Source organism: Bubalus kerabau, chromosome X (assembly GCF_029407905.1).
Source record: "Bubalus kerabau isolate K-KA32 ecotype Philippines breed swamp buffalo chromosome X, PCC_UOA_SB_1v2, whole genome shotgun sequence".
In the NCBI taxonomy this organism is placed as follows: Eukaryota; Metazoa; Chordata; class Mammalia; order Artiodactyla; family Bovidae; genus Bubalus; species Bubalus kerabau.
Genome location: NC_073647.1, coordinates 141,210,000 through 141,221,342, shown reverse-complemented (window position 1 = coordinate 141,221,342; position 11,343 = coordinate 141,210,000). Strand labels below are relative to the sequence as shown.

The window sequence follows — 11,343 nt, the reverse complement described above, 5'->3', positions numbered from 1 at the left end:
AGTTGGTGCACTGAAAAGCAAATCATTAATGAACAAGAGGTTGTTTAAACAAAGGAAGTAAAGGTACCCACATTGCAACTTAGCCATCACTGGCAAATCTGAAATCTAGCAGGGTGGTCTGGTACCAGCTGCATCCCTGATAAGAGATAGGAGGCTCCCCAGAGGGTCAAAGAATCAGTGCTGCTATGTGCCACTCTGAGTGTTGCTTGGATGAGAAGAGCCAGGGTTGTATGGTGGGGTCATCCTGATAAAGAAGAGGTAGGGTACAACATTTAGGGAGTTCTGTTGTACTGCACCATCGTGAGGAGAAAGCTGAATATAGCCCATGGTAGTGGTGGCAAATCTAATCAGTGGGGATGGATTTTTGTGAAACTGTGGGACTAGCAACAGGGTGTGGGGTGGTGGGAGGGGTGGAATAGCTGTATTCCTAAATTAGTTTCACTAGGGTAAATTCCAGTGGGTCGAAGAATCAGAGGGGTTTTTGTTGTTGTTGTTGTTGTTGTTTTTTTGGTCTTAATTTTGTTTTTTAAGTGATCTATGAAAGCAATACAAGAGAACACAGATCTTCTACAGTCTTGAACTGGGAATAAAGGAGCCATTTTACCACACCAAAATTTAAAATATATGCATAGGCAAAACTATAAACCTAGCCAAACAAACTGGAGGAAATGATCAAAATACCTCATATAGAAGACCAAATTCCTCAATGTATGTATTACAAATAATAATACATATCAATTAGTTTTTTTAAAAATTCAAAAAATGCAAACTGACAATGGATAAAAGTAAGCAATTCTCAAACAACAATATAACCATTTAATAACCATGAAAAATGTACAAACTCATTCATATTTAAAGAAATAGAAATCAAGACAAAGATTTTACTTTTCACCTGGCAGATGACAGTCTAAAATTATGATAGCATCCAGTGTTGTTTAGAGGGTGGGGAAACATGACAATTATAAGAATATAATTCAGACTTGGAGGTTAACTTTAATGCATATATTTTTGACCCAACAATTCCATTTTTGTATAATTGTCCATACCTTCAGAGATGTGATCTTAATCAGATGCATAACATCATGAGCAAAGTTGTGTGAAAAAGTTAAGACAGCCTAAGTGATCATTAGTAGGGAACCTTATTAATAAGTCAATATGTTTTTTAAAAAATAGATTACTCTGTAGTGGATATAAGGAATAGGTTAAATATGAATGTGCAGATAAGGGAAAAGTCAAAAGTACATAAATGAAGAAGCAAAACACAGTTTCAGATAAATAGCTTGATACCATTGGTGTTTTTAAAATATCTCTCTGTGTATAAAACAGAAAGGATTGTTTACCCAATTATGTCTTGGGCTAGAGGAACATCTTGCAGTGTACATGAAACATCTTGAAATGTACATCTTGAAATGTACATGAAACATATTATTAGCTAGAAATCTGGCTGCTGTAATACCTAAAAACAACAGTGACTTAAACACTCATAAAACATTAGAAATGTAAGTAGTTCAATGCTGATAATGGTAATTCCATATATGATCTGGAGGACTGAAGTGCTTTCTGTCTTAGCTTTACGATTTCCCGTGTGCAGCTTCTATGTCGTAGACTCAAGTTTAGCTCCATTATAGCTACATTCCAGCCAGTAAGACAGTTCCCATCACCTCTGCTCGCATCCTTTTGCTGAAGTACCGTCATATGGCCATAGTCCCCTTAGATCTGGGTGATGTCTTTAAGTTACATTTCTATCATTACAGGACACTGGTGCTGTCAGCCTCCTAGGGATGTTTGGAATGTGTGGGGTGGGGGACATTGGTTGGTTGTCTCGGTGACATATATATGATATATATCCTGTATTGTAAGGGGCAAAGACCTGCACACCCAAGAATCACACTGCCCAGAGAGCTGATATTTCCTCCACCCTGCCCCATAAGAAAAACTGTACTAGAGAGCAAGGATTGGTATGGGAGGGGCTGTTACCCGGTGGTATGCTAGTGAATGTTTAGCATATAGCCCAGAGGAAAGGGTGGAAAGTGAAGTCGCTCAGTCGTGTCCGACTCTTTGCAACCCCATGGACTGTATAGCCTGTCAGGCTCCTCCATCCATGGGACTTTCCAGGCGGGAGTACTGGAGTGGATCGCCATTTCCTTTGCCAGGGGATCTTCCCGACCCAGGAATCGAAACAGGGTCTCCCTCATTGCGGGCAGACGCTTTACCGTCTGAGCCACCAGGGAAGCCCCAGAGGGAAGGGTGGAAAGCTCTGATAAACCAGCATTTGCTCACGTCTGTGGTATAAATACTCCCACCATGGCCAATTCGAAGGCACCAAGTGGTGCCTCCTAGTGGAGGAATTGGTTAAAGAGGCCCAGTCAGCTCTGGCAAGCTGGTAGGAGCAGGCTCCAGCACAACCCTCAATTCTCCGCTCTCTATAGAGATGGTGGAGATAGTTTCTAGTCTTGATGTAAAATATATACCCCAGTTCAGCAAGAATGTTTTTTACTGCATCATAACTTTTATTTGATAGCTCTGAAGTTCCTTTCAAAGATCACAAGTATGTTTAAATGAATACATAACATTTTCTGAAAAAAAGCTATGGTAAGTAGAAGATACTCTATTCAGTATATGCACATACACACCCCTTTACATAGGTAATAAATGTATATATATTGAGAGAGAATGTAGACTCTAACAGTATTAAATCATATTAGCATGTGGTCTTCCTAGTGTTGTATTAACATAGTCATTTTCGATTTCAGTATTTGAAATGAAAGAAGCTTATAACTGAACATGTCTTCTGTACTAACAAATTGATCTATCTGCCTCACAGCTTCTTCTGGTGACTTTCCTAATATATCAGAATGCCTAGGTGTAATGAAATACAACTACCCTGCCCCTGGTTGAACTTACTCTTTTTGTTCCCTCTTTTCAGGTATCTGGCATAATTTCATCCTTGCACTCCTGGGTATTTTAGCTCTTATTCTCCTTCCTGTAATTCTCTTGCCGTTTTACTACACTGGAGTTGGGGTGCTTATCACTGAAGTTGCTGAGGTAAATGATAAGATTGTCTGGGGTATTCCACCAGATTTTGTGAAGTAACACTTAGCATTTTATGTCAGGAACTTTTATTCAAATTCCTCTCGTGTACAGAATGTTCAGTTTTTCCTAAAGAAATTACGGTAATCCTTTCAAATGGAAGAAATAATTTTGTGAAATACACTGGCTCTTTTAAAATACTGAAAATTGTTTCTGTTCTGAGTTACAAGAATGATATCAAGATTTTCTACCTGTAATTTGTTGATAAAATGCATCATTTACCTTTACTGTTTGTTTCATAATTGTGCTTTTGAGTCAAATGTCTTTACTCCTAAAAAGTAAGAAAGATGAAACCTAAGCTAGCCAGCCAGAACATTTCATGGGAGTTTTAAGTTATTAATGTCTTCAACTCTGTCTTTCACTCCCTTAGACTACTATGATGGTATCAAGTCATCTCTTCACACTTTGGGAAGAGAAAAATTACCTTTGTGAGCAACTGACTCACATACTGATATACTCACTGTGCTGACAGTATTGTCTGCATATTTGGGACTGTGTTTAGATAAGGTCTTGTCTTATCATTTTCTCCCTTGGTGATATAGGAAAATGAAGGCATTCTGGCAACCGCTTTCACAAAAAATTTTAATTAGCAGCTTGGGAAAAACTGTCATTTTAATCTTAACTGTTGGTGAGTGAGGTTTGTTTGTTTTTTCAGTTGCAAAAAATTCAAAATCTTAGTGAAGTATGAAAAGTATAATTGTTGGGTTTTATTTTGTTATTTTTCTAGGACTATACATCATGGATTCAAAGCTGGATTGTTTTTGCATTATTCAAAACTTTCTACTTAATTCAGTGTCTTTATTATTTGCTCAGATTAATCATAGCTTGTCTTTACGCATTTTCTGATTTGATTCTGCCCTCTTACCAAGGACTCACCTGCAATTGGACCTAGAGGCCTTTTTGTGGGAGACCTTGTCACCCATCTGCAGGATTGTCCTGTTACCAATGTACAAGACTGGAATGAATGTCTGGATACCATCACCTATGAGCCCCAAATTGGTTACTGTATAAGTGCATCAACTTTGCAGCAGTTAAGCTTCCCAGTTAGAGGTATGTATATTTTCTCAGTATGATATAATTTAGGACTGCAAGCAGCAGTCCTTGCATTCATTAATTCTTAGATTTTGTATAGATTTATTTTGTTCTAACTTCCTTAAAACAAATCAGTAAAGTAATAATAGGCCTAAACGAGTAAACATCCTTCTTGGTAAATTAGATAATAATATGTATGTTTTGTCTATTATATTTTGTTGTTGAACTTCTAACGAATTTCATCTTTGATTTTCAGAACTCTAGGATCTAATTCAGCATTTAGATAACACTTGTGTTTAGTCAGCATTCAAGCTCAAACATAACCAATTAACTAAATTCCAGTAATTAAATACCCTTGTGCTATGTGGATGGTGGCATGTCCAAAGCTATTTGGGATATGGTTTTTTCGTGTGGCAGGTGTCCAGAGAAAATCATCTTGATGTCCAAAAATACTTCCTGAAGTCAGATCTGTTGTTCTGTCTAATAGGCAACAGGGTGAAGCAAGTTTACTTTCAGAAGCTGCCAAATGTATTTTTAGCTCTTCCATCTCTGGAAAATCAGTCTCCCAACTCTTAATACAAAACCCTGGGGATCCAAATCATTGAAAGTGTTGGAAAGCGCAAATTATACTCACATTTTTAAATCAAGAAATGCTTGAATACTTTTACACATCTACTGGGGTTAAGAAATATGATTAATTATTAAAAATAATTTTATTAAAGTGCCATGTGCAAAGTGGCAAAGTAGTAATAACTGGTTTAAATTTTTTTTCATATGTAATCTTCCATGTATAACCTATTATTTAAGATTAATTTTTATTTGTTTGGCACACTGGGTCTTAGTTGTGGCACACAATATCTTTAGTTGCTGCGTGCAAACTCAGTTGGAACATGTGGGATCTAGTTTCCCCACTAGAGATTGAACTCGGGACCCCTTCATTGGGAGCTTGGACTCTTAGCCACTGAAACACCAAGTCCCTCTAACCCATTTTTAAGAGTTCTTTTTATTGCAAAAACTTTTCACACATAAATAAATGTTAAGAAAGTAGTATGGGGAATTCCCTGGAGGTCCAGTGGTTAGGACTCCATGCTTTCACTGCCGAGGATGTGGGTTCAATCCCTGTTGGGGAAACTAAGATCCTGCATGTCATGCAGTGAGGCCAAAAAGAAAGAGGCAGAGTAATATAAATGAAACCTCATGCATCCTTCTCCCAGCTTCAGCAATTATCAACACTTTGCCAATTTTTTCATCCAGCCTGTCCACCTTCAAAGGAAATATTTGAAAGCACATTCCAGGTATCCTGTGATTTCATTCATAAACCTTAGCATATCTTTAATAGATGATGACCTTTTAGACATGACCACAGTACTATTATCACATCTAACAAAATTAACAATAATTCCTAATATCTAATTGGTATTCAGTCTTCCTTTTTTTTTGTTTGTTTTTTACAATTGGTTTCGGTTGGATGGTATATCTTTTAAGTTATAACAATTCCCTCTGACACTTAAAAAAAAATCATTTGTTAAAGAAACTGAGTCATTTGTTTTGTCAAATTTATCATTAACATGTTCAAGTATCCCCCACATTTCCTATAGGAGGTAGTTAGGTCTAGAGACTTGATTAGACTCAGCATCCATTTTTTTTTAATTTTATTTTATTTTTAAACTTTACATAATTGTATTAGTTTTGCCAAATATCAAAATGAATCCGCCACAGGTATACATGTGTTCCCCATCCTGAACCCTCCTCCCTCCTCCCTCCCCATTCCATCCCTCTGGGTCGTCCCAGTGCACCAGCCCCAAGCATCCAGTATCGTGCATCGAACCTGGACTGGCAACTCGTTTCATACATGATATTTTACATGTTTCAATGCCATTCTCCCCAATCTTCCCACCCTCTCCCTCTCCCACAGAGTCCATAAGACTGTTCTATACATCAGTGTCTCTTTTGCTGTCTCGTACACAGGGTTATTGTTACCATCTTTCTAAATTCCATATATATGCGTTAGTATACTGTATTGGTGTTTTTCTTTCTGGCTTACTTCACTCTGTATAATAGGCTCCAGTTTCATCCACCTCATTAGAACTGATTCAAATGTATTCTTTTTAATGGCTGAGTAATACTCCATTGTGTATATGTACCAGAGCTTTCTTATCCATTCATCTGCTGATGGACATCTAGGTTGCTTCCATGTCCTGGCTATTATAAACAGTGCTGCGATGAACATTGGGGTACACGTGTCTCTTTCCCTTCTGGTTTCCTCAGTGTGTATGCCCAGCAGTGGGATTGCTGGATCATAAGGCAGTTCTATTTCCAGTTTTTTAAGGAATCTCCACACTGTTCTCCATAGTGGCTGTACTATCAGCATCCATTTTTGACAAGGGCAAAAATACCTAGGTAGCACTCAGTACTTCAAATTGCATCTCATGTTTTTCCATGTATTGTATCTTTTCAAATGGGTATGTAATCCACAGTATCTTCTTCTGTAAGAGAAGAATCCATTATTTCATACTTAAGTCCTTTATCATTTTCCTCAAGTTTGTCTAAATTTGGTATAACTAGTATTGAATTACCAAAGCCAAAATGACATTGTTATCAAATAAAATTTCTCTCCAATAGAATCATTTTATTTAGGATATCTGTGTTTCAATGTTTATAGTTAGTCTTTTCCTGGCAGACAGAATGGAAGTGAAATTTTTCTTGAAATACTCCAGAATTCTTTCCTTATTAACTTTTTGAGTATTTCACTATTATGGATCCTATGCCACATTTTGGAGGTATTTACTTAAAAACCCAAAGCAGGTATTACTCTTAACACACTCCCACACTAATAAAAAAAAAAAATCAATCCCCAAATAATAGTTCTTCAGTATATATTTCCTCTCCTTAGAAGTGACTGTATTAGGATACTTGTTGATTTTATATTCTGACTGTATCTGATAAACCTGTACCTTCATTTAATCATTTTTTAATAGCATGCCTATACTTAGCCAGATTGCAGAAATCTTAATGACTGTAAATATAACTTAAAATAATATGCTAGATTAATTTAAATGACAGGTTTGACCACTGGAGCTATGGACATTTAAGAAAGCTATGGATTGATATTGTTTTACATGTACCTAGGTACATTTGTTACCGTACATTATAATTGAGAGCATAAATATAGCCAAATATGGTAATATAAGATAACCTATAATCCAAAAGTAATTGATACTCAATTTAGAGTAAAATTAGGTATGCACAATTAAAATTTTAAGAATTTATACCACTTCAAAACAGTAAAGCCACTTTGAAAAGATCTGACCCTGAAAGTGCCCATAAGCTGTCCCAGCCAATCATTTCTGGCCTTATTTCATACCCTGACTTTCCTAGGTGTATTATTAGATTTTTAAAGCTATTCCCTAAGATATTAAGCATACTAAATGTTCTCCTTTAAATGTTAACAGGTGGATTTCTGGCAAATTTTTTAAAATGTGGTTAATCTACATGAAATGACCATTCATTTTATGAAATTGTTGGGACCTTCTGTTTTTCTTCTGTCAATCCTTTCCTTTTTTATTTTTAAACATTAACCTGCTAACCTAGGAGTGGCATCAACAGAGCCAAGGCTGGTTTTATTCTATGTCTGCCCTTGGTGCATGGAGTAAGCCTAATGAGCTTGTCCCATACACTCCTTGGAGATTGAATGGCCTTTCCAGGAAGCCCCAGAAAGGACACTGGGTGAGGGCTTGGAGATCTTTGTACCTAGAATAGATCTCTTCTTTCATTCTGAGTCAGAACAGAACAAACTTTTCCCCTATTCATATTCAAAGTGAAAGTGAAGTCGCTCAGTTGTGTCCAACCCTCAGCAACCCCATGGACTCAGCCTACCAGGCTCCTCCATCCATGGGATTTTCCAGGCAATAGTACTGGAGTAGGTTGCCATTTCCTTCTCCAATGCATGAAAGTGAAAAGTGAAAGGGAAGTCGCTCAGTCACGTCCGACCCTCAGCGACCCCATGGACTGCAGCCTTCCAGGCTCTTCTGTCCATGGGATTTTCCAGGCAAGAGTACTGGAGTGGGGCGCCATTGCCTTCTCCGATTCATATTCAAACCTCTGCTTAATTTAGGATTGCCATGTATCCATACGCCATTAGTTCCATTTGAATGGAACTAAAAGTTACAGACAAGAACTAGTTTGGTTCTTTTGGGGGACATATTTTTGGCCTCACTGCATGGCATGTTAGTTCCACAAGCGGGAGTCGTACCCGCACCGTCTACAGTAGAAGCACAGAGTCTTAACCACTGGACCACCAGGGAAGTCCCTTTGGACTATTTTCTAACAAGTAGCTTACATTCTCTTTCTTTAGTTTGAGGGGACACTCTTCATATATGCCTAAAGCTAAGTTCCTTTTTTCTTTTTTGTAAGTGTTGTTTTGAGTAAGAAAGGCTACTAAGTCCAGCATTTGAGCTGCATTTTTAAAAAGCGTGAGATTGAATACTAAAGGCAACTACTACCTAAAATTAATCTATGAGCCCAGACTCCTGCAGCCTCTTTGAATAACCTATATTCCTGTTCAGAGGAGGTGAGGGCATATACGTATAACTGCCTGGCAAAGGGAGTGTTGTCCTGTATTATGCATCTTTAACTGAAGTGAGAAAAGACCATTCCTGACCTGGTTTAAGATAGTGTAAGGAAAACTCTGGAAATCTTTTCCATACAATTTGAGTACCCAGATTGTTTTTATGCCCAAATCTCTCATGTTCAGAGAAAAAGTATATGTTCTCCCATTGTGAGTATCAAGGTAGGGTCAAGGTTTCTTTGCTGTTATCCATTGAAAAGAGAGAGAGAGTATGTGTGTGTGTGTTTATAATTTTTTAAACTGTTTTTTACTAGGTGGTGCTGGTATAAATTCTACTATAAAACTAAGAATAAATAGGTTTGCCTGCCTATATTGGAACTCTAGTTACAGTTAAATATTTATTAAACCAGGGTAAGAAAATTGTTCAGTTCATTTTAGTGATATAGAAAGTAGTGAAGACTGTGAACTATAGACTGGAAAAGTTTCTTCCTTCCAACCTTATTCCAAAATAACCTGTGGTTTAGACCATCCTTTGAAGACTAGACTATATCTACAAGTATCTTAGGGTACATTCAAAATATACAGGTTCTCCCTGTAGTGGAATTGTGAAACTAATCTGGACTTAATTTTCCTAGTTGTTTCCCCATTTGGGGAGATTTAAGGGACAATTCTAATCTCCTAGAGTTAAATTGAAGCCAAGAAAGCTTCTGGGACTTCCCATTGCATTCTCTCTCTTTTTTTTTTTTTTTTTTTTTTTTTGCTGCATGGCTAATGGAATCTTAGTTCCCCAGTCAGGGATCGAACCTGAGCAGCCCACAACAGAAGCACGGAATCTTAACCACTGGACCACCAAGGAAGTCCCCCCACTGCAGTCTTGAATGTGCCTTCCAATGTAGAATTGAATAAGCCTCTCGTGTTGATGTGTGTGTGCATGCTCAGTGGTGTTTGACTCTTTGCAACCCCATGGAGTATAACCTGCCAGGCTCTTCTGTCCATGGGAGTTCCCAGACAAGAATACTGGAGTGGGTTGCCATTTCCTTCTCCAGGGGATCTTCCCAACCCAGGGATCGAACCCATGTCTCCTGCTTGGCAAGCAGATTCTTTACCACTAAGCCACCTGGGAGGCCCCTCATGTTGATAGCAGTATAGTAATGTGAAAATTACCTTTGGCATCCCTGTCGTATAGGTTAAGAATTGAGTCACTGAAATTAAGTGACTTGTCCTTTAACGTGACCCAGTAGAAAAGGTTGTAAAATAAAAAATATTTTTAAACATATATATATTTTTAATTAATAAACAGAAATGTCACAGTTTACTTCTCACATGATAACAAACTATTAAACTCTTTAAATGGAAAATTCCGTATTTCAGGAGGTACTTCATCTTGTCAGGGCAGCCACAGCCATTGATTTGTGTTTTGATTGGATTAATCACCATAAGAAGAAGCCTTAACCCAGAGGTCACATATTAGTGATACCGTAGAGGCCAAATCCAGCCTTGGCAAATGTGTATGACTTGACTTCCCTGGCAGTCCAGTGGTTAAGACTCCACACTACCACTTCAGGGGGCATGGGTTCAATCCCTGGTCAGGGAACTAAGATCTTACATGCCTTGAAGCCCAGCCAAAAAAAGAAAGAAGTTTCTCATGAGAGTCCAGACTTTGTATTTCTCTTGAAATAAAATGGATCATCTCTTGACCCTCAGTCCCAAGTGAAGTGGCCTTGCTGCTTACCCTACTTAGAACAGGGTATGTATTCTCTAATTCATCACAGTCCCCACTATTTCCAATTTTTTCCACATACTATCCACTTAATATATTTGATACTTGCTTGGCCCCTTTAAGCTTTTTATTAGACATGCCATATCAACAGTGATATCAAATTATTGACTTTCAATTCTCTATTGCTGACACTCCTCAATGAAAAGCTAAGTATCAAGCATCAGAGGTAAATTTTTAAAAATCATCACTGATATAAAGGCAAGTAGCATAGAACATCATCTATGTATTCAGTGCATATTGAGCTGTCCACCTTACATAAAATACTGAGAAACCTTTCCTTCATAGACCTTACAGTCTAACCGAAGAAATAGACCATGTCCACATTACAGTACAAGGTTAAATATAAAGCATGATGAGAGATATTGGGAGTTGTGAGAGTTGATGGCATTTGGTCTTGACTGAAAAGATGAGGACAGGTTTCATAGCGGCAACTCTTAAGCTGGTCCTCAACAGTGAGTTTAATTTCAAGAGACTGTTATAAATTAATCTTGGCACCACAGATCAGGGAACTGCTAATGATTTGGTTCAGCAAGAGAAGAGTATGAGATAAGGTGATCAAAAAAAAAAGTAGAAATCTTTGTTTTAGGCTATGAAGTTTAGACTTTATTTGGAAGCAATGCAGGGTCTTTGAAAATTTAAATTATTAAATAGAAGAGCTACATTCTCAGAGTTTTACATTGGAAGGTTAATCTGAAGCATTCAGTATCTAGGACAAGTTTATAAATGAAGTAGGTGGTAAAATAGTTGCATTAAAATTCTCTTCAAATGGGTCAAGTGAGAAAGAATTGAAGTCTACCCTTTAGTGGGAATAGATAAAGAGAAGAATAATGAGGTAAATATTGGTGTGACTTGGCAACTGATTAGAGAGCATACT

General features: G+C 37.5%; 1 protein-coding gene across 1 annotated transcript in view; it reads left to right on the top strand.

The window, feature by feature from the left end:
- The window catches only part of MBTPS2 (membrane bound transcription factor peptidase, site 2), a 49,488-nt gene that overhangs the window by 25,231 nt on the left and 12,914 nt on the right, over positions 1–11,343 (top strand). Inside the window, exons 6-7 of the mRNA XM_055562947.1 lie at positions 2,927–3,045; positions 3,960–4,140. Of these exons, the coding sequence (XP_055418922.1) occupies positions 2,927–3,045; positions 3,960–4,140 (300 nt within the window). The remainder of the gene's footprint in view (positions 1–2,926; positions 3,046–3,959; positions 4,141–11,343) is intronic.